The sequence below is a fragment of the Monodon monoceros genome, unplaced genomic scaffold (genome assembly GCF_005190385.1).
Source record: "Monodon monoceros isolate NGI ecotype Baffin Bay Population unplaced genomic scaffold, NGI_Narwhal_1 Super_Scaffold_3, whole genome shotgun sequence".
Classification (NCBI taxonomy): Eukaryota; Metazoa; Chordata; class Mammalia; order Artiodactyla; family Monodontidae; genus Monodon; species Monodon monoceros.
Genome location: NW_021703780.1, coordinates 22,223,947 through 22,251,365, shown reverse-complemented (window position 1 = coordinate 22,251,365; position 27,419 = coordinate 22,223,947). Strand labels below are relative to the sequence as shown.

General features: G+C 45.7%; 2 protein-coding genes and 7 non-coding genes across 9 annotated transcripts in view; 8 read left to right on the top strand and 1 right to left on the bottom strand.

Moving 5' to 3' along the window:
- Nucleotides 1-3,686, top strand: part of LOC114907517 (zinc finger protein 883-like) — a 17,288-nt gene extending 13,602 nt beyond the window's left edge. Inside the window, 1 exon segment of the mRNA XM_029243256.1 lies at nt 3,187-3,686. Coding sequence (XP_029099089.1) covers nt 3,187-3,686 — 500 coding nt within the window.
- A 1,132-nt stretch (nt 3,687-4,818) lies between these two features.
- TRNAK-UUU lies at nt 4,819-4,891 on the top strand. Its single transcript has one exon. It is a non-coding gene; the product is annotated as a tRNA-Lys (tRNA).
- A 1,736-nt stretch (nt 4,892-6,627) lies between these two features.
- POM121L2 (POM121 transmembrane nucleoporin like 2) lies at nt 6,628-9,682 on the top strand. Its single transcript, XM_029242742.1, is given in 8 exon segments — nt 6,628-7,063; nt 7,066-7,154; nt 7,156-7,494; nt 7,496-7,594; nt 7,596-8,025; nt 8,028-8,147; nt 8,150-9,119; nt 9,121-9,682. Coding segments are annotated over 8 exon segments (3,045 nt in total).
- Nucleotides 9,683-16,490: 6,808 nt separating this feature from the next.
- On the top strand, nt 16,491-16,564 carry TRNAT-AGU. The gene has a single exon. It is a non-coding gene; the product is annotated as a tRNA-Thr (tRNA).
- A 2,253-nt stretch (nt 16,565-18,817) lies between these two features.
- Nucleotides 18,818-18,890, top strand: TRNAV-UAC. The gene has a single exon. It is a non-coding gene; the product is annotated as a tRNA-Val (tRNA).
- Nucleotides 18,891-22,142: 3,252 nt separating this feature from the next.
- On the top strand, nt 22,143-22,215 carry TRNAR-ACG. Its single transcript has one exon. It is a non-coding gene; the product is annotated as a tRNA-Arg (tRNA).
- Nucleotides 22,216-22,928: 713 nt separating this feature from the next.
- TRNAI-AAU lies at nt 22,929-23,002 on the bottom strand. The gene has a single exon. It is a non-coding gene; the product is annotated as a tRNA-Ile (tRNA).
- A 527-nt stretch (nt 23,003-23,529) lies between these two features.
- Nucleotides 23,530-23,603, top strand: TRNAI-AAU. Its single transcript has one exon. It is a non-coding gene; the product is annotated as a tRNA-Ile (tRNA).
- A 2,456-nt stretch (nt 23,604-26,059) lies between these two features.
- TRNAM-CAU lies at nt 26,060-26,131 on the top strand. Its single transcript has one exon. It is a non-coding gene; the product is annotated as a tRNA-Met (tRNA).
- The last annotated feature ends 1,288 nt before the right edge of the window (nt 26,132-27,419 follow it).

Here is a 27,419-nt window from a genome sequence, read left to right as displayed (position 1 = left end):
ATATGGATGAATCTTACAAGCATAATTTTGTGAAAAGAAGACACAAAGGAAACAGTTAGTATGATTATACTTATATAAATTTAAAAACCACAAAATTATGATACATTGTTTAGGGGTGTATGTGTAGATGGTAAAATGTATTAAGAATGTAAAAAATGATTACAATAAAAGTCAGGATTGTGGTTTTCTTGGGGGATAAGAAGAGTGTGGAAGGCAGGGTGAGTGGAAGGGACATACTGAGGGCTTCTGGAGTGCAGCAATGTACTGTTTTTTTGTTTGTTTTTTTTTTTGCTCCTGAGTAATGGTTAAATGGGTGTTCAATTTATAATTAATTGTTAAGTTGTAGAAATAAGGTTTTATTTACTTCTCTGTATGTTTTATTTTGCAACAAAATGTAAAACTAAGCAAAGACAAACAAGGAAGCTTTCTATGTTATCAATGTGTAAAGTTTTCCAAAATACATTGTGAGGTGTCAAAAGCAACACCCAGAACACTTGAATCTATATATTTACATGCAAATGGATAAAGAAACTCCAGAAGGTTAAGTAACAAATTAATAATAGTAGAAACCTGTGGAAGGTGGAGAAAAGAGAAGGAACCAGGTAGGTGAGTAACAGGGATGGGAAGGAAACTTTTAACTGTATAACAATTTATACATTTTTGAACTCTATGAGTGTATTACCTTTTCAAAGTACAAAACAACCAAATAAATAAAATTTCTTAAAAGCACTATTCAGAAGCCCTATAGGAAAATGTGTCCTCTTTAGAACAGATTCCCACTCCCTTGGAGCCTCATGTGTTATCTTCATCCAGCCTTAGCTCCAGTAGCTCGGGAGGCAGGGTTTATTCCTGGACAGTTGAAGGTCTGGAAAGTGGCACAACTACTGATTACACAGATCAACATCTGCAGCTCTCCAGATGCTGTTAGAAGTATTAGGTGCTTAGTCCTAACTGCAGGGTCAAGCTTCAAGTCCTTGCACAAGCACTGACTAGCAATGGTGGGTCACATAATTAAACAGAAGACCCACGGTTAGCAACTCAGTAGGTTTGTACACACACCCACAACAGGGAGCTATAGGAATGGAATTCAGAACCTTTACCTATGAACAGACCATTCCTGTCCCCTTTCAAGGTTAAACACATGAAATTTGCTTGTACATCCACCTGTGGAAAAACTCATTTATTGTACCCTGGTAGACCTTTCATTCAACATGTACTCAACAAATTGTTAATGAGTAGCTGCTATTTAACATGTACTTCTCGAGATACTGGGACTAAACCTGTGAACAAAATGGGCAAAACTCTATCCTCATGGAGTTTGAACTGTAATGGGAAATGCAGACCAATGAATAAGTAAAATGTATAGTGCAGTAGAGGGTGATAAGTATGAATGAAAAAGTATAGCAAAAACATAATAGGGATGGCTTCTTTTTTCTTTTTATTGTCTCCTAATTTTAAATATGTTGAACAGGCAAGCCTGCACTGAGAAAGTGATATCTGAGCAGACCTGAAGGATATGAGGAAATGAGTTAGGCACGTATTTGGGAAAGGGTGTTTCCAGGCAGAGGAAGCAGCCTGTGCTAAGGACTGCGGCAGGAGTGTGTCTGACTTGTCTGAGGAAGACCAAGGAACTAGAGAGGACGGTGGAGGGGAGGAGGGGAGGGCTCTTGCAGGCCACGAGAAGCACTTTGGTTTCTTCACTGAACAGGAGGGAAACTCTTGGAGAATTTCAAACCCTTGGGGAATTTTTCACTACTTCTGTGTGTAGAATAGACAGGAAAGGGGCAAGGTTAATACAAACCGGGGGACCAATGACAGGTCTATTGCAAAAATTGAGGTGATGGATCAGAGAAACGCCTGAGAATTTACATACTGGAAATGTTCCCAATGGCCAGCTGTGGTCACAACCACTATTGGCCACAGGGCAGGCTAAGATTCTTTTTTTTTTTTTTAAGTGAAATGAGGACTGTTTGGACTTCACCTCAAATTGTATCTTGTTGCCAGGTAGAACTGGCCTGGAGGAAAAGACAGAAGCAAATTTCCAGAGTAAAGAACTCCCTGTTTATTCACAACAGGAGCAACTTCACATAAAACCTGAGGTGCTCAATCAGTAAAATGCCTTTAAAATGGTTTTGTAGAAAGGAAAAAAAATTAATGTAAAATTGTGTCAAAGGAAGAAAAGGAGAGGGGAGGAGGTTGGGATTACCATATACACGCTACTATATATAAAATAAATAATCAACAAGGACTTACTGTATGGCACAGGGATCTCTACTCAGTACTCTGTAATAACCTATGTGGGAAAAGTATCTGAAAGAAGAATAGATATATGTATATGTATGACTGAACCACTTTGCTGTATACCTGAAACTAGCACATTGTAAATCAACTATACTCTAATATAAAATTTTTTAAAAAGTTTAAATTAGGTGAGATATTGATAGACCTTCTAGTATGATAGCAAAGGAAATTGTAAAACCTGGTTGAATTATGGATATATTTTGAAGGTGGAGCTGATGAGATGTAAGATCTGAGCAAAAGCAAAGATTCACTGATAACTGCACAGATGGAGTAGTTGTTTACTGAGATGGGGGAAGATTGGGGAGTAGAAACTTTGGGGGGAAGATTAGGAATTCAGTCTTTGGCAATGTTAACTATAAAATACTTGTCGAGAAGGCAGCTGTATGTGTGAATTTGGAGTTTGAAGGAGCAGTCCAAGGTGGAAAGACATTTGCATATACGCGGTATTTAAGGACTGAGCCTTGAGTGAGCAAATGTAAGATTCATACAAGAGGTAGTTATAATACAACATGTAATAAGGACTATTAATAGGATTGAAATAACTTCAGGAACCCTGGGTGTATTCTAGGAGTTTCTAAACCAGTCTTGAGGAGTCAGCAAAAGCTTCGGGGAAGAGGTAGTGGGTAAGGTCTGAACTGAGATCCAAAGGACAAGTTGGAACTGGCAAATGGGAAAGGGAGAAGGAATTCCAGGGGAAATGCAACCTCGACGTCCAAAAGCAAGAGAGGACACGAAACAGTCAGGAATTCCCCTGCCCCTTTCCACTCCAACTTCTCTGTCACATTTACCCTCCAGCCAGAGGAGGGACTATAGACGTTTGGAGGGAAGTTACATTGGAGAGATTTAACATTTGGATTTGGTGGGCAATATTTTTGTGGCTTCTAGTTACTTCTGTGTGGAGTGAAGTTCTTATTCGGCACCTAGCAGTGCAGTTTCTGGAAGGTAGCACGCAGAGGCAGCCGCGAACAACAGGAGCCTTTGTGTGCAGAGGCTCCCCAAAGCCCTATTCCGAGACCAACTCCGAAAACAAAAATCCTGTTTTCAGACGCAGGAATTCCTGTGCCCTGTCGAAACGGATCCAAACGTTATCCAATCGGAAATGGAATTCTGAAAATCTGGCTCCCTTGCAGGCAAAGAAAAACCTCTTGAGATTTTTGACAGTTTCTTCTCAAGCGAGGGTTTCCTCAAGGCTTTGCCCCGCCGGCTCCTCCTCGGTTCCCCCTGCAGCTCCTCCTGTGAGCCCAGACAAGCTTCTGAAGAAGCGGGTTCAGAGACTGAATATTTGGCGGATTGGAAACGGGCAGACTTGGAGGCGCTACTGGAACCCTGTGGTTCTCATGGGGACCGAAAAGAGGCCGAGTAAAGGGAGGAGTGAGCTGAGCTAGAGGGGAGGAAGAAAAAGACGGGGGAAAACGAAAAGAGAAGAAGCCATTCTTGTGTTTGAAAACCCAGTTGTGATAACGGAGTTGAATATCGACGAGGGAACATCCGTTTATAAGCAGAGTGGACCAGCTGAAGTGTGTTGGACAGGAAACCCAGAGATCGATGCATCGGAACCAACCTTGGCTGCAAGTTTTGTAGCAACTCCATTGTGAAGCTGTATTCAAACAGTTGAACGAAATCTACTTCTAGATCTTACGTCATATTTCACCTTTCCTAACGGATTTACCTTTCAAAAGTCACCTCTCAGAGGATCAGCCCGCCATAGAAGTGTGGCACGTAAGTCCCACGTTCTCACCTTTCATGGAAAAGTCTCGCCCTTCTGCTTGATAAATTAAGACATTTCTGATAATTTAAGACTCATTTGGCTGTGGCACAGTGCCCCGGGGTTTAATATGCTCTCCTCTCGGACTCCCATCACGGGAACAATGGGAAGAACTGAATCCTTCAGTAGACGTAGTCTTGTACACGATTTCATGGAGGAGGGAGGAGGACAAATTCCACATTTATTTCCATTATGTCCTCCATTAAAGGGTGTTTAAATTATTATCTGTTTATCATGCTTTGATTAATTATGTGCAAGTAGATGCAGATATAGCGCAATCCACAAGAAGTGTTTTTAATACAGATTTGGGTTCAAAAGAGAAACATCAGATTTCAATGTTTATACCTGGATTTGGTAGAGAGAAGCATGGTAGGAAAATCAAGAAGATACTAAATATAAAAAGATGTTGTATTGGAATAAAATTCTATGGGAGACACAGGATGGAAATAACAAATTCAAGGAAATAAAAGATCAAAGGAAAATCTTTCACAGAAGTTTAACAAGGGCTTTCTCTTCTCTCTCTTTCTCAAGAGATGTTGGTAAGTATTAAATTACTATAGTTTTAAGATTCCTTTGATATAAGTTACTCTATCCTTCAGAAAAATTGAACCTTATGAAGAAGAATGTTACATGTCCACTGGAAAAAAATGTGAGGGGGAATATCGAATTTACCAAAATTCTCTTGGGGGTTAAGAATGCCCCCAAAGCAATTGAACCGTACAAAGGAGACCTAATAAAAAAGTGCACACAGAGCCTGGGTAGCTCAGTTGGTAGAGCATCAGACTTTTAATCTGAGGGTCCAGGGTTCAAGTCCCTGTCCAGGCATTATGGACCTGTGTTTCCTTGGGCCAATAGTAGTTAAGCTTTTCTCCCAAGGAAAATTTGGGTTAAACTTCGATGACTTTTACCAACCTACAGTGAGAAAAAGCCAAGAAGTCAGCTACCTTCAACCTTAACTAGTAGTTGAGGTTTGATATTCTGTTCCCAAAAAAAGATGATTTTAGCAGTTTTTAATAATAGAGACTTCCTGAGGAACACAGTACAAAACCCTTACAGCCCATGAAATATAAGAAAGCTATCCCTCTAGACTAGGGTGCTTTAGAAAAGGAACTGGAAACTATAATTGTTGGGTAAAGTATTCTCTGGGTCAGGACCTTTAGATTTTCAGTTCTTCGCTCTCACAACTGACCTACTTGGCAGATGGGAAAGCCCTCCACTAAACCGTGGTAATGTCACATTCTAATGGTAAACCCAAATGGTAGGGAGTTATTTCACAAATACTGCAGTATGATCTTTAGGTGAAATGATCACCCTACCCAGAAATATTAGCATACTTTACCATATGTTTCTGCAATTTTGTCCTGTTGTGTGTTGGTGGTGCAATTTCTTGCACCCATTTTTGGACAGTGTGGGTTTTGAATGGAACTCATTCTCCGAGTTCCTTAACTTAACAACCTTAAAATGACGTTTCTTGAAAGAATCATATTCAATCCGTGCCATTTTTATTGTTATTGGAAGGAATGGTGTTACAAATCTGAAAACGTTATTCGTTTCTCAATTTCTCAGAATGTTAGTGCCCTAGTTCACTCAGGCTAAGCCTGAATATTCAGCCGCAAATTAAATCTCCCACTTCTTTGCTCCCCTCCTGGAGCTCCGACCCCACCGGGCTAGGTGAGGATCGCGATTGGAGAGGGTGGCCGGGGCGGGGGGGGCGTGACTGAGCGAGGGAAAAAGCCGGGTTCCTGCGGAGGCGCTCAGGCTCTTGGTCGGTAGACAAGAAATCCCTTTGGCCCCCTCCGGAGCCTCGCGAGCCCGCCAGAGTGCCATCGTACCTGCATACTCAAAGTGCGAACAATCGAGGGCGACACACATTCAGCCTCGGGGAGGCGGATGGAAAAGGAAGGAAGGAAAAGGCAAAGGCAAAGGAAAGGGAGAAGGGCGGGAATGCCCAAGCAGCAAATCCGGCCTCCGTTATTCCCCGCTGCTGGCGCCACGAACGCCGTCTGGGCTGCCCAGGTCCACGCGCCCGGGTCTCCGGTCCCGCGCTCCCGGCAGCGCCCCGCCCCTCGCCCCCAACCTCCACCGACTCACCCTGAGGGGCTCGGACTGCCCTCCCTACTCCGACTCCGGGGGCGGGAGGGCGGACTCGGTGCCGGGGCCGGGAGCCGGAGTCTGGAGACCCGGCGCCTGCTCGACTCTAGCTCTGGGACTCTAGCTCTGGGACTCCAGCCGCGCGCTTCCTCTCCAATCCCTCTCCTCGTGCCGCGCGCTGCAACCCGGAGAGGAGAGAAGAGAGGCCAGAGCGGCCAGCCTAGGCCTCAAACTAGCAGAGCAGGCTACGGGGGCTGCTGAGGTCCCGCGTGTCCTCTGTTTCCACCGGCCGCTCACTTTCGGATGCAGGACCTGGAGGGTGAGGAGCTCCCCGAGACCCTTTCACTTTCCTCGCGCAGGGATCCTAACCGACACCGGAACACTTCGAATGCGGCTGAGTCACCAAGCGTCAGAAACCTCGGGAGCCCAAACCCGAAGTCAAAGTCACCGACCCCGCCTCACTGCTCCACATGGGCACTTACGTGGGCAAGCTGGGACTCTGGCCGTCATCCCAAGCAGGGGGGCGCACAGACTTGTCGGAGAGGCCCTTGAACCGCCGGCGAGCTCAGCCCCTTCATCAGGTCCCCCGGGTTCAGCACGTCCATCGTGCCCTCCCTGCCCCTCGGCACAGACCTGCGAGGAGGCTGCCGAACTGGGATCCTACCAGTCCCAACGCGTGCGTGGTCAATGAGGCTTGGAGGCGCTTTCCCATGAACAGGTCCCAGAATTCCATCGTGGGGCCTCTTCCCTCAGACTGGTGGGAAAGTTACTTCAAGGAGAGTATCTGGTCTCTTCGGCACCCCAGGGCAACAGGGAGCCCGGTGACCATGAGGCTCGCTCCTCGTGAGCCCCCCTCCACTGCCCCAGCAGAGGTAACGAACTCTGCAGGGGTCTCACCTTCTGAGAAGCCCCAGACCCATGTGCGAAGGAGACAGTGCTGAGGGCCCTCGGAGAGTGCAAGAAGGGGAAAGTGAGATGGAAAGAACCACTTGTTCCATGCGAGCTTGGACAGTAAGAGAAGGATTCCAGAGACCAGACCATCTGCGTTTAAGCCTCTGACGAAAAATGGAGTCGTCACTTCTTTTGTGCCCAGGCCTGGGCCTCTGAGGAGAAGCCTCGACTGCTGGGGCTCAGATCACAGCTTGAATAACAGGCCCAGCTGCTCCTCCATGGACTCCTTGGCCAGCACACACACAGGTGGCCCCCTTAACTCCCAAAGAAATGCTATTACAAGCTCTTACAGCTCTTCTAGAGAGTTCTCTGAGCCTTGGAAGAGAAGTATTCCCAGTACATAACTCCAGATACCAGAGTGGCCAATAAAAAGGAAAGAACATTGGTCATCCGTCTCACTCTCCAGCCCCACTGGTATCAGATGAGTCCCCAGAAACATCTGGCAGCTCTGGGCAGCAAAATCAGATTCCCCTGCTTCTGTCAAGCCCCGGGGGGCCTGCTGTCCCTGACTCCGCCTCCTCAGCTGGGTTATGCAGTCCCCGAAGACCTGGCCTTAGGGAAGAAAGCTGGACTCCAACGGAGCAACAAAGCCAGAGAAGATACGACTGAGGTCACCACAGACTCTGTCCCTGACACTTGGTCTGCTATTCAGCCTCCCCTGTCCCAGGGCACTGATCCTCAGCTGGAAAGCTTACATAAAATGCAGAAGTCTCCAAGTCCACTGGCCTTCCCACAGCCTACCGGAGAGGCAATCAGTGTGGCCCACTCGCCTCTGAAGACAGCGAGCCTGCTGGCCTCACATGGGTGCTCCCAGTCAGAGCCCCTTTCAGGCACCTCTTCAGACTCAAAACCCACCACTACTTTCATCCTTCTGACCCTTGTTTCTCCCACAGCACCAGTCACTGACACCACGTGGCCACTTCAACCTCTCAGGCTGCCATACCCCGAGACTCACCTGCCATTAACCCTGCAGCACCCACTATGCAAAGCACTTTGTTTGGATTGATGAGCAGCCCAGCCCCCCATCTTCCTGCATCTGCACTCCTGTTGCAACTTCTGCTGACCGCATGTCAAAACCCACCTTGGGGCTCCCAGCCAATAGTGAGACAGGAGGCTCCTCATATTCCCGAATTTCAAGCACGGCTGCAGCATCTTCACCTCCGGGTATCTCAACTCCCACCTTCAAGCCTATCTTTGGCAGCATAAGACCACTTAAAACTATGCCCGTGAGAGCTCCTTTCTCTTTCAAGCAGACCTCTCCTCCACCTACTCCTGCTTCTACCCGTCTCTTCCATGGCCTGGTCAAGGCTACCTCTGTAGTCATGTCCACCACCCCAGCCAGCACATCCAAAGGCTCCTTTAAGCCACCTTTGGAATTTGGTGTAGTGCATGTTACCAGTACCATGGGCAGCACTTGCTCCATCCCTTCCACTTGCCCCCCTTTCCCTCTCGGGGCTGCCTGTGCCTTCAGGGCCAGCTTCTCCCCAGATGCAGGCTTCACTTTCCCACTGTGCCAGCGTCCAACCATTCCTACTGTGCACACAGTCACCATCTTTAGCCAGGTTCTTCCCAGTGCTGTCCAGATATCCCTTACCAGGAGCACTGCCAATTTTAGCGCTGTGGGTAGCGCTCCGGCAGCTTCAGCCCTAGTAACCACCAACCAGCCTGCATTGTCATCCAGGATCTCCAGTTCGACGTCAGCATTCACAATTCCCTTGGAGTCAAGCTCAAGGCCACCATCCCCACTATCCCTGGGAGCCCCTCCCCATCCAGCATTTGGGGCTGCATATGTGCAGAAGCAAGAAGCCCCCCAACCATCCCTTGGCCCAAGCTTCTGTAGCTCTCCCATTTTTGGAAACTCAACAGTGGCCTCCTCAACCCCAACACCGACTCCAGCCCAGCCATCCTTCAGCGGTACCACGCAGTCAGCCTCTGGGGGTTTGGCACCACCAGCCTCCACCTTTCACATCCCTGCCAGCTTCCGGCCAGCCTTTGACAGCACTCCAGTAGGTTCCCTTTGGTCAAGCTAATACGAATGGTTTGGGAGTTGTCACCCCAAGCCACCAGACTGGGGCTTGTGGCTCAGTGTTTGGCAGCACAGCCCCACGACCATTTGACTTTGGGGGATTAGTGAGCCCTATGGACTGTGAGGAGACTGGGCTCAGCGTCACTGCCCCAGACGCGAGCTCCAGCTCCGGAGCACTCAGCCCTGGAGCAGTGCCGAGTGGGAGCACTAACACCACCACACCCTTGGGGAAAGGCTGGGGCCCAAGCAGCCAGGGCCGGACCAGCCAGGGCACAGCTTTGGCCTTGGGGAAGGCCAGCATTTCTGCAAGAGAAACTATGTTTGGGGACCCCTCCATGGCCCCCTTTGCTCAGAGCACCCCTGTCACTGGATCAGTTAAGGCAGGCAGCAGCCTTGGCTTTGGGTTGCCCTCTCCACTGCCCCAGGGCTCTGTTGGGAGAAGATCTTTCAGACCATCAGCCCCTTCGTTTTCCATTGGTGCAAAATCAAAAACCCCAAAGAATGGGGAGCAAGGGCATTCCCGAAGGCATCATGCCCACAAGAAATAACTTGTGTTCCTTGCCGCTCGCACTCCGATTTGGACCTAGCATAGTAAAGTGCCTCAGCCACTTCTAATTCTCTACAGCGAAAATACCCCAGATCTAAGGTGAGAGCTTTGCACATTCACCTTGAGGTCCTATTCTACATTCTAGAGGAAAATGAAGGACTAAAGTATCTAGTGGTGATAGCAGAATGAAACTGAGTGGAACCAAAGCTTTGGAATTGAACGGAGCCTTGCCTTCCCCTCCCTACCCACTCCTTTCTGTGTCAACGGTGAGCTCAGTCAGGACACTTTCTCCTGCTTTTTTCTCTGGGAACAGACGTGCCAGGGAGGCAAAGAGTACAACCCATATTCTCTTGCATCTTTGGGAGGAGGAATAGATTCTCTCTAAATCTTAGCCTGCTTTTATTTGGCTCAAAGAAGTGGTTCCTTTATCTGGTCCCCTAGGGAGGCCGATTCCTTATTTCTTGCTATTTTGCTCCTCAGTTGGCTCTTGGAGAAGATTTTTTTTTAGTTTAATTATTTATTTTGGAGAAGCTTTTAATGCAATTTGGCCGTGAAGCCAACTTTTCCTTGAGGATCAATGGTCTACCCATGAGAGCATCCATGGGAGGGCCAGGGGAGGAAAAACACAGAGTGGTGCAACCTTGCTTCTTTTCTTTACACCATAGGTCATAATTCCTCCATAATTACGAGTGAGAAATGCTCAAGTAGGGAACCAAAGCTTCTACTTTTCTTTTAATTAGTACCTTATAAAATCACCCTCTACCTCACATCTCTCCCAGATAGGGTGGGTAGGGCAGGAAGACTCTTGGGCCTGAGAACAAAGGGAGAAAGGGAGGAAGAGCAGATACCAAAGCTGACCTCTGTACTGTAACCAATGGGAGGTCTATGAGTAGCTACGACATATTCCTTAGCACGTATCATCCTGATGGAAAAAAAGAAAAGGCAAGAATGACTCCCTGAATACATCTATCTCCTGTTTTACGGAGACCTTGGAAGAGACCTAACTGGAAAAATAAGCAATCTTAAGTTGGTTGATAAAATAAAAATAAATTGTTGAAATGAGTTTATGATACAGGAATTGCTATAAAACTCATATCTATTCAGAGGCAGAAGGATATTAAGAAACTTGCCCAAGCTCAACCAGTTAGTAAAGGTTAGATTTGGGATTTCAACCCTATTGGCTCCAAAGTGTGTGTTCGCTTCTCCCTCACTACAGCAAATCACCAAAGTCAGAACTCTAACCCAGGTATATAGGACTCTAAATATCCATGCTGTTTCTACTTTGAAAGGCATTCCACAACCCAAGATTGCCATCTTACAGTGGGGGGGGGGCAAGAGGAAAAGTATTAGACAATTTCTACAGCTCTTTACATGATAATTTAACATTTATACAGTGATGACTGTATACCTTGTATCGTGCTTTGCACCAGCCATTCAGAGGTGAAGGAAAACTTCTGCTTTGGAGATTACAATTTAGTGGGGAGACTGGTAAGTAAGCCAGAGATTCCATAACAAGCGACAGGTACTAAGGGAATGGAAGCAGGGCAGAAGGTCATCTTATCTAAGTCTTGAAACTTGAATTCTGTCTTACGGTGTGTGCTCTCCAGTTCTAGAAACTGGAGAAAGGTATTTCAGGCCAAAAACAAAACACATGCACAGGAGGGTCTGGAAGACAGAACACATCTATCTGGGTAACTTTCAAGGAGTCACACACGGTTTGGGAGAAGGGGCAGATCGTGGATATGCTTATAAACCATATCGTGCAGTGTGCACAGGGTTCCAAATACAATGGGGAGTCATGGAAAGATTTTAAGTAGGAAAGAGACAAGCTTGGGTTTAGATTGCTCTAGCTGTCATGTGAGGGAGGAGGCAAACAGGGACAGGCTGGAGGCTTGGAAATCTGTGGGAGGCTGCGGAGACACCAACAAAGATGAAAGATACAATACATTCAAGCTAGGTAATTAATTACCTGGTTAACAGGGATTGTTAACCAGGTAGTTAACAGTGGGCATGGGGAGGCAGTAGAGAGAGGAGGGATTAAGAAGCTGGACTTGGTGACCGATTGCACCATGTGGGCAGAGGAGCTGGGCAGAATAAGGGTAAGGGGGAGTTGGAGAAGACCGACCCTTAGCCATTTGACTTGGAGGATGGAAAATGTAATTTTGGCAGAATACATGGAATGTTTATAGACTTGAGTGTGAAATGACTATGGAATATGAAGGAAATATTTGTCATATTCAATCATTCATTCACTGAAAAAATACTGGGCATCTGATACTGGTTACTAGGTACTCTTCTAATATTTGGGATGTTCTCAGTGACATAAAATTCCTGTTCTTCTGGAGTTTATGTTCTAGTAGGGGGTGTGATTAAAAAATAAACAATAAACATAATAGGAAATAACTCCCACGTGAAAGAGATTGCAAACGGCATGGCAAAAATATAGAGCAGGGTAGGTGGATTAAGATGGCGCTACAGTTTCATCTGAGCTCTTATGAGGGGTTGACATCTGAGCAAAGACTTGAATTCACTGACAGACTCAGCCATGCCAGAGTATGAGGGAAGAGGATTCCAGGCAAAGAGAAAACCTGGTGGAAGTCCCCAGGAGTGACATGTGGAACAAGCAGAGGCTTTGGGACAAATAAATGACATGACTTGACTCACTTTTAGGATTGTTCTGGCTGCTGGCTGAGCTGGGACAGTAGAGGAGTGAAAGCGGGGAGACTGGGAGGAGGGTTCTGCGGGAATCCAGGTGGGATTCAATGGTGGCCCAGACGAGGACGCTTACAATGCAAGTGGTGAGAAGTGGTCAGATTTATATATATATTTAACCGATTTGCTCTTAAAGGGGTTGTGAGGTGTGAGATGAAGAGAGGAATCCGGGATAAAGCAAAGGTTTCTGGTTAGAGCAAATGAATGTATGGAGTGTCTGGTGAGGGCTATGGAAAGATTGGAGCGTTGTCAATGTACCTTAGAATATCGAAATCTTGGGAAAAGGTGAGATCCCTTAAGGGGAGGGTATAGAATATGAAAAAGAGGGCTAAATTCGTCGCTTTAGAACGGCAGGAAGTTAATGAACTTTTCAAGTGCAGTTGGTACAAGTAGCTAAACTCTTCAAAAAAATTTTAAGAACTGCTTCATCTCATACAATTAAAAAAATGAATTCCACATGGATTAAGGACTCTGATAGTATGAAATAAAATTATTTTAAAATAATTTATTTTTATAAATTATTTTAAATAGGTAGGAGGAAGGAAGCCTCCCTGGGTGAATCTGATCTTTTGGGGGGCTCAGAGTCGTCAGTTGGAGAGAGGCCCCCAAGAAGTAGAGTTCAATCAGGCCAAATGTTTTGTTCCCTTTTTCTTTTTCCTAACTCCGAGATGAGGCAGAGTGAAATAGGAAGAATGTAGAGATTTAAAAAATTAACCTTACTTTTCGGTTGTTTCAGTTCTTTGTGTTCCCTTTCCTTCTCCTCCCTCCCCGCCTCCCCCCGCCCCATCCCTCCGGACCCCCGGACTCCCGGACCCCCGCCCCGATAATTTGAAGAAACCATTTTGTTTCCCTTTTATTTAATTGCCGACAGGGAGAACAGGCTACCGGTTAGCTCAGTTGGTTAGAGCGTGGTGTTAATAACGGCAAGATCGTGGGTTCGATCCCCGTACAGGCCAATTTGTACGACGACGCTTACCTCTTACGCTTCTACACAGATGAGAGTTCTTTCAGTCTCAGGTCCACTGCAATGTCACAATTAATGTCAGGGAGACAGACAAACCTCGCGCTGAGAACTTAAAAAAATTTAAACACACATCTTTGATTTACCCCAAGGTTGAATTCCTCCTTTGAATCCCATCTACAGGGTGAAAGGATAGTAGTGAGTGACTAGCAAGGAGAATAGAGCCGCTTTGGGCATATTAGTTTTCCACTGGGTAACTGATTCTTGCAAAGAAACTGACCCTACTGGATTATTTTCGTCCTAAAATAAACTGGGAAACCATCCACACTTTCTACACTTCCACACTCGGGTCTTAACTAGTTCAGTGAAAGGTGAAACAAGATTTTTTTTATATGATGTGTGAAAAAAAATTATTAATATCAACACAGTAGGAAAGAAACAGCTTTGCCAATTGTCTCTTTACAACAGGGAAAGAGTTCCCAATGACCAAAGCTGGAACAGTTTGAACAACAGATGGTGTGGTTTTGGATTATAATCCAAAGTATAAAATACATATTCATGAGTCCATACTGATATAAATCAATCAATCAATGAATACAGGAGAAGGGAAACATTTTCCTTACAGAAGAATTCCAACTAATATAAGTAAATACTCCCCCCACCCCCCCAGGAGATGAAGCTTAATCCCCTCCCTTCCGGAATATGGGCCATACTGAGTGACTAACTTCTAAATAGTAGAGTAGGAAGTAGGAAAAAATAGGAACTTCACAAGGGAGAAAAATGGCAAACACTACCTTAAAAATGATGAAGGTTGGCATCACCAATGGTAAGCTATGCTCCTATCATGTAACATCCGATATGATGCGATGGGACAAGTACTTTATCTTTGCGGTCTCCCACAAAAACCTATAACCCCAAACCAATCATGCAAAAAATATCAGACAAACCCAGATTGGAAAACAGTCAAGTATGCTACAGAAATATTTCATCAACACTGAGAAACTGTCACAGACTAGAGGAGGCTGAATACAATGTAGGATCCTGGAAACAAAAGGGACATTAGTGTAAAACCTGGTGTGATATAGTCAAAGTCAGGAGTTTAGTTATTAGTAAAGTACCCACGTTGGCTTCTTAGTTTTAACAAAGGTACCATGATAATGGAAGAAGCTAATATTAAGGGAAACTAGGTAATGGGTATAAGGCAATTCTCTGTATTGTCTTTGCAACTTTTCTAAAATTATTCCAAAATAAAAATTTAATTTTAAAAATTACAATAAGAAACATGTCTCTTTGCCACCACTGAAATCAGTGTTGAGGCAAACACCTGGTTGACAGTAGTTCCATGACAGGTAGTTGTTCAAAGCTGAAGGAATGTGATATTGATGTCTTATTTTGGTGAGGACATGGCAGGGATATTTATATGGTTATCTGTGCTAGATGATGTATACTTGTCCTGCCAAATACTCTCCTAGAGTCCCATTCGCACAGTGAAATGCAAACCAGACCAATGAGATTTGTCTTTAGAGTGTAAAAGACATCTGAAATGGAGCCATCTGGTTTACGTTGAACTTGAAGTTCGGTGGGTTTCTCTCACAAAGTTTCACCTCACACCCAAAGGGTTTTCTTTCCTATCTTGGGCCTAAAATATTTCCATTTGGACCAATAAACAACTGAACCACTTCTCTTTGTTATATCCTGCCCCACAAAACTGTGTTTATCTATCACATCAAGGTCCCATTATAGAATCCAAGAAAGAACAGTGGCCAGTTCAATGTTCTTTGGTGGGTTCTTCACAGAGCTCAGACTTCTCCCAGGTAGTATTAATCACGCCCTCTTTTTTGTTCTTAAAGACTTCATAGATTACTTTAATGCTGGGTGGATTTGTGTGTGTGTGCCTGTGTCTGTGTGTGTGTGTGTGTGTGTGTTTTAAGTTTTAGGCATCTCTGATGTGCATAAATGCAGGTGGTTCCTAATTTAACTTAGTCTTCCCATTAATACACATGATACCTGATACTTAAAATACAATAGGAGAGGTGTATTGCATTGGGCAGAAAATTTTAAATCTTACAGATTTGATTACAACGAAGGAGTTCTTCAAATAGAAATGAGTGGAAAGTGTGACCTACCTTTACAGAAGTACTCGAGCTGTTGAAGTAAACAACAAAAGGAAACAAATTGCCTGCTATTGCAAGAGATACAGGCAGTTTCCTTACACTGTTCTCTATGAGCTCAGGAAGCAATGCTGTGTACCTGGCCTAGATATAACACGCTTGTAGAAGTCTTATAGATTGAGGCTAGTCATAACCCACACCATCTGCCAGCACTCCCCAAAGAATTTGAGTAAATGAAAACAAGAAATAGAGATTTGACATTATTTTCCCAAGGTCCCAAATATAATGACAGGTTTGGGACAAAGAACCAATGGAGCCTGACATCACAGTTTGTGCTCTTAAGCATCATTCCATACTGCCTCTCATTCTCAAAGGGGAGGACAACTCTCTGATATTTATGCATTGATTGTTGATTTCAGGAACTAGGACCAGTTAAGAACTTTATGACATTTTAAAGTAAGACATGTCGACCTAAGTTTTATATTGTCTATATCTCTGTGACAAACATCGTTCTTAACATGTATACATTTGCTGAATTCTTACCTTCTTTTTTCCTTTTGCATGCCTTTACCTGCCACATAGCTCCAAAATCAATACTGGGAAGCACGTTTCTCTTTTGTAAGATATTGCTTTTTCACAGTAAGAGTAGCAAATGGTGTGGTGAAGTCCTTCAAAGTGCTCCAGTTCATGTTATGTTTCAAGACCAATAAGCACCATCATTTCCCAACTGCAGATTTGAAACTGAGAAATATCTCCTATAACGAAGTTGTAAAATCTCCTAGAAGTGAAATGGTTTGGTTACCTACTTCAAGGGTCCAGAGGCTCAGAAAGTTTTTCTTGTCTTGGCACAGCATGTAAACTTCTGTGCATATTTCAGGCGAGAGAAAGTAAAAGAACTTGATAGAAACTCTGAGAAGTAGTCCCGAGACTCTATCATTAATCAAAAATTCTTGAGAAATGCATTGGTGAAAGAGGAAAGTGACATCTCCTTCAAATACTGTAAGAATGAGTTTGGTGTCATAGTTGGCTCCGTGGCTTAGTTGGTGAAAGCGCCTGTCTAGTAAACAGGAGATCCTGGGTTCGAATCCCAGTGGGGCCTAAGGAGGAAGTGTTTTACATATGGCAAAAAAAATTGGAATTAACTGCAGTTTACATGCCTTCAAGTCCTAGGAGGAGATGGGGACAGCATTAGTCCCCTTGCTTACAAAATAAATATAATATCAACAAGTCTCCCAAGAGCGTTACTTGCCCTGAAATCATGAGATGAAGATTAGAATTACCTAGAGTGATTGCTTCTTGGTCTTTCCTTTACCTTTTAGATCAGGTGTCAGACATTGCCAGTTCGGTTTTGTGTGATCTTTTCAATTATTTTTGCCTCCTAGAACTTTTAACACAACGGAGACATTTGTTCTTCTTGATTGATTCATTGAATGGTCAACCTCTCCCCTCAGATCTCCCCAATTTTGTGCCAGATAGCTTTTTGGCACATTGAATAGCGCCTTAGAGCCATGCTTCTCAAAATTTTGTGAGCATATGAATGACCTGATATGGTCCATTACAATGAGGGTTTTAGATGACTACATCTGCAACAGGGCCTGAAAGTCACCACTTCTACAGTCTCCCAGATGAGTGACGTCTACACTACTGTTACGTGGACCATCCAGTGTGAGGCAAGGCTACTGAATTAGTGATCTAGTTTCGATGGGTGTGCTTTCAAGTTCTGCACTTACATATGTTTACAGCTATTTTCCACACCCATTACTTAGTCTGGAGTTGTTTTTACCCATTTGCCTTTAGTCAAATCTAATCCAAAACCAATAAAAGAACAAGGGAAAAATTCTAACATAAATTAGAGTAGTGTAAATCAAGTAGTGTTATAACCGTTTCCTCTTTTCTTTTTAGTTTATTTTTACTGGAGTATAGTTGCTTTACAATGTTGTGTCCATTTCCGCTGTACAGCAAAGTGAATCAGTTATACATACACATATATCCCCTCTTTTTCTTTTGATTTCCTTCCCGTTTAGGTCACCACAAGCATTGAGTAGAGTTCCCTGTGCTATGTGGTAGATTCTCATTAGTTATCTCTTTTATACATAGCCGTGCATATATGTCAATCCCAATCTCCCAATTCATCTCACTCCACCTTCCCCCCTTGGTATCCATAACTTTCTTCCCTACATCTTTGTCTCTATTTCTGCCTTGCAAATAAGTTCATCTGTACCAGAAAATGAATGACCATTTATCTCTGTGGTTTCATTTGGCAATTTTAAAAATAATTAACTGATTTCGTGCAATCTTATTATAATACTCAGTGCATGTGCCCTTTGCTACCTCAGACTTGCATACTTTTTCAGGACATCTGGTAGGGTCAGGCTTGGCCACGTTGGGGGCCACTCATTGACTGCTTTACAGTAAACTTCTAATCAAGTTATTAGAGAATAATAAATCATCATTTATGCTGCCAACTCGATATCAGGGAAAAAGCGGACTCCAATCTTGCTAGCTGGGAAATACTGTCTCACTTCTCTGTTTCCTGCAACCTTGGGACCAATCCAAGTTTGAGTTGCTGAGAACAGGAGTTTTCAGCTTTGCTCTTGGTCAGACGTGCTGAGGCAGAGCTGTCCTATCACGAAATTCTCACAGAGAATTCGAGGAAAGACCATGGTTTTGCTGCTGAGCACCTTCCTGATCCTTGAGGTAAAAGCTGGGAAGTGGACAAATACAGTGACGAAGGTCAGGTGAAGTGAGGAGAAAAATACAGTATAGTCTAGTACGTCAGCTGTTGCACAGATTGACGTCGCTCAGAGCACAGGCGTTCCAGGCCAGTGTGAGTGACACTGGATAAGAAGTTGACTGACAACTCCCACCTCAACCTACTCGGCACAGAGTCCGGTCCCATGAATTCCCAAACACTACTCCTTTTGTCACTCCCTCCTTGGGCACAGCCCACCCCGCCCCTGCTCAGCAGTCTCCTCCGGACAAGCATGCCCTCTCGGAAGTTTGGGGGTCTTCAGGGCTCTGTGTGTTATGTCCTGGGTCCTACGATGAGCAAGAGAGATGGAAATGAAAGTCACAGGGTACTGTCGGGTAGTTCCTTGTAATCACATGCCCTAGGAGCCTGAGGTTACCCTGCGTGGTGTTGGGGAAGGAATTTGGACTCTGCTTTTGAGTTACGTTTGGTTATGAGTCGTAGAGTTCCTATATTCTTATTTTAACACGTTTTTAAAAGGGAGGGAAAGCAAAGTGAGTGAGTGATAATATACTAAAAGAGAAATACTCAAAATTATTAGACTTGGGGAGCACCAAGGAAATGCCGTTTTATTGGACTTGTAAAATGCAACGTGTGTGTGACGTTTCCGTGGTGCAGCGGTCAGCACGTTCGCCTTACACGCGAAAGGTCCCCGGTTCGAAACCGGGCGGAAACAGTGCCCTTCCCAGGCTTTTGCCACTTTACCCACAAGTACAACTACTTCCTTACTACCTTGCTGCCCTCTCTAAGGGGCCCGACCGCAAAACTAAGGGTTTCCAACCTATCCTCACAGCAGCAGTGCTCAGAGCTACATCTTGTTAAAGTACTTACTGCATTTTAACATTTCTGTAGGTTCCTCGGACTCCAACATCTTTTACAATGTGTGAATTATGAGTATGTCCTGCCAGTCTGTGCCTAGTGTTTTTCTCTCCGAATGGACTTTTGAGGAAAAACGTGCTCAGTTTTTGTTGTTTTGTTTTGCGGGGGGATGGGGGGTGGGGGTGGGGGTGGGTACAGTGTAGCAATCTTTCTTGTATGCTTAGTGCTTATTATGTCCTGTCTAACATATAGTTGCTCATCTCAAAGGCATGGAGTATTTTGCTAAATTTTCTTCAACAGACTTTACTGTTTTCACTTTCACTGTAGAGGCAAATGATTTGAAATGCAAGCAAATGGCCAGGAAGCAGCTGAGGTATGCTTACCGCAATTAGAAATGAATAAGTGAATGAATGCCATCAGACAAACAAGGATGTAAATCAAACAAACGAAAAACAAAAGGTGATGTTTCCAGATGTCTTCCATCTCTGGCATTTTCTTTTTTTCCTTGCCAGAAATATTTTCAAAAACCTTCAATATAAAATTTGTGTGTGGAGAAGGTGGAAAGCAATGGAGGAGGGGGTGGAGGAAATGAATCAGGAACGTTTCCCGTCCCCAGAAAGTACACGTGGATTTTGTGTCCGGCAGAGGCCGTTGCTTAACCTCACTGTCCTTTCCTTTTTCTCCTAGTTCCCGGGGTCCGCGTTGGTACCCCCGTCAATACCCTCGGGGACTCGGTCTGCAGTCCGCCTTGATCCGAGTCTCTCTGCTCAGGTGTTTCCACAACGCGGTCAAGGCCAAGCCGCCCCTTCTCCGGAAGCCCAGGTTGCGCGCCGGGATCCGTAGGCCGACTCGCCTCAGCCACCTAGGCTTGCCTGGGAGGGGTGGCCGCTCGCTGCCACGAGTTGTCCTTTGGGCGCAGAGACCTGTCGCTTACGTGGGTTCAAAAGGCAGTTGCCTTTAGGCACAGGACAGTCCCGGCCGGGCTCGGAAAGGGGTTAGGGTGGGTTTACCGGCGTGTGTGTTTAGAGACAAGGCTGTGGGACAGACGTACTCGGAATGGGGCGCGGGGGCCCTCGCAGGCAGGGTATCGAGGCCGGCAGGGGCTCCTCTCGGACACTTCAGGGGCTCGGCATCCCGCTCAACTCAAGGTGCGTGCCCGGCGGGCGGAGATGGTCCGCGTTGCCACCAGGAAGCCCGCCTCTTCCCGGAGTCAGGACCATGAACAGCGCACTCTGGATTTGCCGGGCTGTGTGTGGGATTTCTCAGAAGAGAGAAAGGACAGGGGGAAATGTTCTGATATAGTATATTGAGCTGGTGGTGTGTGTGTTTTAGGCACCGATTTTTTTTTATTTACAAAAGCACATGAAGTACCGCACACAGTATTTCTACTTGATGGTTATGGAAGAAATGTTCACATATATTAAGGTGTGGGGAAGTCATGGCTTACATATGATTTAACTAAAACTTAACCCTGACTAGAGCAGCCTGTTTTGCGACCTATTAAACATACCTTTTACATCAGCTTTAACCGTTAAAAAAAAAAACCCAAAAAACATAAAACAAAACCATACCGTTACATCTGCTTTAACCATTTAACTTTTACCATTACCAGAAGTAAAAATGTCTGTTTTAAAGATGAAGATTAAACGCCTCCCTTCCTGGGACGCCAGTGCCAGTAGTACTTCCTCTCTACAGGGACCCTGGCTCTTGTCCCTCGTGGACTAAGGGGAGTCACATGATCTGAATGCCTGGGAGTTTTCTCAAGTGTTTGGGGGAATTTTAGCTGGCTTTTGCTTAGATTAGGTCAGACTAGATCTCAGATTCTGTGAACTTTGAGAGGACAAAAGTATGACAGACAGAAAGCAGTGTTTCTAAAAGAGTTGCCTATCACCTAAACATCTGATGGCTATTTTATTATGTGGCCCTGAAGATTATGGCCTGAAATCCTCTCCATGGCCACTCCTGTGTCTTCAGCTTCATTTCGTACCTCACTGCCCCCACTCTCCCAACCAGCAGCCCTTTGTCCTACCTGCCAGCAGTTCCTCTTGTTTCCCAGGGATGTGTGCACATATCATTCGTTCTACCCCAAATACTCCTCTATACCTAGTGAACATCTCCTCAACCTTGAAACTTGACCTCCACCATTACTCCTTCAGACAAAGCTTTCTAAGTAAATCTTCACATTTCTGTTAGCACTGTACACCTCTCTTTTATTGCAAAAGCCAGTTAGGTGAAAGATGGCAAAGCTGGGACGAGAACGCATTGCACTCTGGATTCCAAGTTCGGGCCGTCAAGAACATTACCATACCGTGTCTGTCTCTCAACATCCAAGGTCCTTCTCTCGAGGCAGTTGTACATTTTGAGGCATCTCTTTTGCCCAATTTGAAAACTAAAATAAACATACAACCAAATTGTCTAAAAAGAGCATGTCTGTCTGTTTGAAATGTATGTGGTATTAAATCAGTTCCTAAATTCCCACATTCTATGTCAAATTTGATTTCTGGAATGTGTGTACCTTTACTGAATGACTGAATTCTTGCCTCGTTTTGCCTTTACCGTTGACTTTTGCATGCTTTTATCCGATGCATGGTTTATCACAGAATTTGCCCATGATTCTCCCTCTTAGCGAGGCTTACTCTTTTAACAGTAAGAGGAAAAGATGTGATTCTTACAGCCGAACGCATTTCCAAACCAAATAAATGTGCACTATTTTTTAACGCCTAATTAAAGAGAATACAGGGCAGTCATTAGTCATCCGCGCACACATCATCAGGGTCCAATAGAAGTACATCAGAATATATGACGCGGGTGGAAGCATGGCAGATTAACAGATGGATTGCAAAAATTTGCAAAGAGCACTCGCAGGAGAAAACTTGCTTTCAGGGAATGACATTCTTGCTATCACGTATGGAATGTTCTAAGGGTTACAATTCTTATGATTTTAAATATAGAAATTGAAAACAACGTTGTAGTATATACACTCACCGCGAATTACATGAATCTGTCGGAGTCAATGGTTTTGCGGTTATTTCCATCCTCGTTCCGGAACCAGCGACTTCGGAGGTTTCATTTAATTTAATAGGCATGCTTAAGGCCCTGTTTCACGCAGGGGCCAGTGGCGCAATGGATAACGCGTCTGACTACGGATCAGAAGAGTCTAGGTTCGACTCCTGGCTGGCTCGGGACCCTTTTGACACCCACTCACCTTGCAATTGACACGCCGACCAATTCTTCAAACTTTCTCCGATCGCAAGGACGCGCTGGGAAAAGCTCCCTCACCTTCCTTCTTGTTGCCCCACAGGGCAATCAATCCCGCCTCTTGCGCAACTCGGAAGGACCCTTCAAAGGCGATCACAGGAACGTTCACAATCTAACGCTTTCTGCTTTCAATCTCGTACCGCAAATATGGAGAAAGGTTCAGTCTCACACGGCAAATATGGAGAAAGGATCACACAGAGACACCTATACACAGATTCAAATCAAAGAGGCTTTAAGAAAAAAGAAGAGGAGGAGGAAGAACAAGAAGAAAGAAAGAAAGAATCAATGTGGATCTACGAGTGTCTTCACCAATATTAGCTTCACTGGGTTACCCCTCAACCCCTTCCGAATAGAGAGACGAGAGGCTTTGACTGAGGCAATGGTAAATCTAGAAAGGCCGGGCTTGTGCGGGCCGGATATTGGAGCTGGTCCTGACCACCACGCACTCCACATTCCACGCCGCAGCTTGCTTTCCAGGACCGCGACTTCCAGAAGAGCGCTGGTTAGACAGTTCTAAAATGCGGAGGGTAACGTGAGTGACGTGTATGATTTTTTTTTTTTTTTCTTTAAGTAACCTGTGCCTTCCAAGTCTCAGAGACGTGTAACCACCTTGGGTGGTAAGGAGTAAAAGTAAGCGTGGCCCGTACGGGGATCGAACCCGCGACCTTGGCGTTATTAGCACCACGCTCTAACCAACTGAGCTAACCGGCCGTGACGTGACGTACGTTTTCCCTTAAAACTTTTAACCACCATTTCCCGCAGTACCTCTTCGGCCAAAGACAAACGTTTACTTTTCACGGTCCTCGGACACCTAGCTGCTCCATGTGTAACCCACCAAAGATCTGCTGTGCCCTCTACACAGAGAGCCAAACTCGGACAGCAGCCCTTTGTCCAAAAGGAAGCCTTGGGTTGCACGGCGCCGAGCCATTTACACAACAGCACATACTTCCATGGATTCCCCCGGCCGTTGACCGCAGCTTCCTCCAAAAACGTCGGTTTCCTCTTTCACGTCCAGGAGTACGACTGAAAACCGGTGTGCCTTCTTTCCGTTTGGTTTTCTTTCAGGAGACAGCGTCTCATTCTGTTTATTTTGGGTGGAAAGCAACAACAACCACCAAATTCTCCTGAGAGAAGCTACATTTAGAACTTAACCTTTGAAAGGGGTTGGGGGGTGGGGGCGGGGAAGGAGAGAGGGCGCAAGAGGAACGAAAGAGGAGAATAAGGGCTGGGTGCTCGGGGGCCGGTTAGCTCAGCTGGTTAGAGCGTGGTGCTAATAACGCCAAGGTCGCGGGTTCGATCCCCGTACTGGCCACTCGTTTCGCTGCACCTCCGCAGGGAACTTCCCCTGCCGAATCCGTCAGGAGGAAACTTGCTTCTTAACCTACACACACCTCCGAAGAGGGTAGAGTCCCCTCTATAATAACATGTTCCAAGTCCACCATCCCGCGCGGACCTTTTATCCACTCCTTACCCAACTCGGCTCTCGGCCTACTACAACTTCAACATTCTTCCCAGCAGGCAGTGTGCTCTTTCCTCCGGGACCAGTGGCTGAGGACAGAGACACGTGCAGGGCCAGAGGACGCAAGAGTGGGAGCTCGACCTAACACGAAAAATGGGCGGGAAAAAGTGGAAAAGATTACTGGCAACCTTTGGTTACAAGCTTATTCGCTTTTCAATTCTCTTTCCAAAGTAGTTGCGCAATCAACGTCCTTTCTCAAATCCTCAAGAGATACAAAGTAAATAGGCGTTCTTCAAAGGTCGTTCTTTCCACGTCTCTGACGACTCTTTCAGAGGAACTGACAGCCGAGATTGCCCTGTGAGGAAGGACCACGCCAGGCAGACTGATTCAGGATACTTCCTCTTCCCTCCATGTCAGCAGCTCTTTGAACACTTTGAGCAAGAAACACAAAACACAGACTTTTCTTTTCTTTCTTTTCTTTTCTTTTCTTAAGGACAGGAATCGAATCTGGATTCCTTAGACAGACGTGCATCTCGTATCGTTGCTTCTGACTTGAAAGGACAGTTCGGTATCATGGTAACTTCTCCGATCTTTGTGGGAAGTCCTTCCACAGACTTGTACAGTTTCCCTACCTGCGTGCGCTACCAGTGCTAAGCTCCACGTGGAGTGCTTTCTGGAGGTTTCTCTTCTCGCGGCTCTCTCCTTTCCGGTACTCTGTCCTGCCAGCTTTAGCTGCCTTGGTCTCCTGGACTATCCGCCCCGTCACTTCAACTCAGGGAGTTCACCAGCCTCCGCCTGGGTTCCTGTTCCACGCACTGGGGCCTGGAAACTCTCTCAAGGCTGCAATCCCAGGTCTCACCTCATGCCCAGAAAACTCGCTCATTCCTTTCTTTCTGTCAGGGAGCACCATCCTTCTTTGCCTGATGTTTGGTGTCTTGAAAACTGTTTCGTCTGTTTTGTCAGGTTTTGCTTCTTTCAAGCAGGAGGGTGTATCTGATCCTTGAGATTTCGTCTTAACTGGAAACAGGACTTTCTGCCCTTTAGCAGACGAAGGGGGAAAGCTGAGGCCTCCTCGGCGTGTGCTGGGGGCTGCAGGCTCCGAGTGGGCAGAGGCAGGCGGCCTGTCTCAGGGCAGTTGGCATTGCCTTCCTGGGAAACGTGGGGCCTCATGTTGCGTGTGGCAAACAGTGTGCCCAGGTATTGCACTGGGGCTCCAGGCTGCAACTGGGCCAACCTGTCTGGAGGGCTCAGGCTACAGGCCTCAGCGCCGGTCAGGTGGTCTCCTCTGGTGTGTGAGTGTGATGTGTGTGTGTGTTGGGGAGCGGGGGTGGGGCGGGGGTGGGGTTTGGGCCAGGGGTGTTTCCGGGACAGCAGGGCTCTTGTTTGAGAGCAGGGTTGAGTCCAGGAGTGCTGAGGGGCCGATGCCGCCAAAAGGGGCATTCGGATCTCTGTCCGGCTGGCAGGCTGAAGGTGGGAGTTTTCTGATGAGGGGGTGGGAGCCTTGGAGGGCGTGGGATCCGGGCACTCCTTCCTTATCGCCGCCCCGCTGTCGCCCGCGGGGCATCGGAACACCTACGTGCTCCGTCAGTGCCTCACCGTGGGTGAATTCCGGTCGTCCTCTTGGTGGCCTGGTGATGACTGTCACTTAGCACAGCCTCAGAGGCTGAGATTGGATGAATCAGTGGGACCCGCCCAGCACCTGAGTCCGCCGGAATGACCCCGCTCCGTCCTTCCTTCCCTTGCTGCCTCTAGTACCCTTTCTCTCTCTCTCCCCACACACACCCCCGTCTCTCCTTTCCATTAGGTTACTACTTCTCTGTGGTACCCTTTTCCCAATACTTTATTGAAGTACATTTTTAAGTGAAAAGCGTTTATGTGTAGTTTGAGCTGATAAACTTTACCGATGTATCCTACTCCCATGTCACCACCACCCAGATGGAGACTGAGAACATTCCCATTAGTCCAGAAAATCGCCTTATGCCCCCTTACCAGTCAAGATTGCATCCTGCAAGCTAATCGCTGTCTGATTTCTAGCACCAGACAGTTTGCCTGCTCTTGAACTTCATAGAAGTGGAATCATATAGCATATCCTATCGTGAGGCATTTTGGGGGTCCAGCATGATATTTCTGAGAGTGATCTGAGTCCTTCCACGTGCAATAAGTCACAGAACTTTGTTCCTCTTATTGCTGGGAAGTTGATTCTTTCGATTTTATAAACAAACCAAAATTTGTCTGTATATACAAGGACACATGACATAGCTCATGATGTTCATAGTGGGGGAAAAAGGAGCTCAGCGTGACAGCCTGTCAGCAGAGTGGCGCAGCGGGAGCGTGCTGGGCCCATAACCCAGAGGTCGATGGATCGAAACCATCCTCTGCTAAGCTTCCTTCTTCTAACGCCCAGTTCTTTTCTCCTGGATCGCAGGCACAACATAGCGAGAAGAAATTTCGTCAACTTACACATGCACCTTCTTCTTCGACCACCTCTATAGAATCCATTGCCACCCCCTACCTAAACACTGTAAACCAGTTAGCGTTTTCCTTTCCCCTCCTTTTCCTTTCCTTTCCTTTTCTTTTTTTCTTTTTTTCTTTTGCCAGTTGGGAGGGGGGGACGGGGGTGGGGAACACAATCCACCCTCCTCACTCATTTCAAAAGAGAAGCGAATCTCTAGCCCTTCTCACTCGAGAATACTTTAAAAATTTACCGTTCATTTCCAATGGATCAGTGTCATTTCTTCCAGGCAATAAAATACACACTTCACTCCAGTTAGGGTTTTATATTTTCTTTACACTCGAAAGAAAAACATTTTTTCTTGATTTCTGCCCGATGACTATGTCGCGTTTTTACTTGGGCTCGAGTCTCCTACCCTTTGTCGCCTCCTTTTTCGCTCCTACGCATGATTTATCAAATTTAGATCAAGTTAATGCGAAAGCTTTGTGAATCCTTTTTGAAAGCAATACATGTTGCAATTACCATGAAGACGCCATTCGCGTGCACTCTATGGGAAAAACAGAAGCAAAGGAGTTAAATGTGAAATGGCAGGAGAAGATGAAATGAATGTGTTAAAATAAAAACATCTGTGCATCACTATCCAACTGTCAAACTCAGGGGGGAAAAACACACACATGGAAGTCTTAGGAAAAAAAATTTTTTCCCCGTTTTTTGAGGAAAACTTTTTAGTGAAATTACTCTTTAATGAGTCCTTACATCATGACAAGGAAGTATAAATTCCTCCAAACGGGAAGCACCCTAAATAATGAGAATTTTTAAAAATCAAAGGGAAAACTAGAAATGAGCTGAAGATGGGGATAGAGGGACCTGTTCTCTTCCTCTACCTGTTGCTTTGAAGGTGTTCTTATCTGGACGTCCACTAAACCAACACTCTTCAACTTATTTTGCCTGCTTACCCTCTAAATTGTTCAGAGGAGGGAATAGCCAGGTTCTGACCAAAACTCTGGGTCCTTTGGCTCTGCAACGTGTGCCACCAATGTGATGGAAGGGAGGGTTTACGCCTTCAAGACACCTTTCCTATGGGTCCCCAAGAGGTCGACGCCACATCACTTCCGTGTGTGAGATGTGATGAGATAAGCAGTAAATCACGCTCTAAGAGTAGAGAGGAATTGCACTCAGCCAGCCAAGAAAGAACACTCGAGAGTCTGGGAAGGACA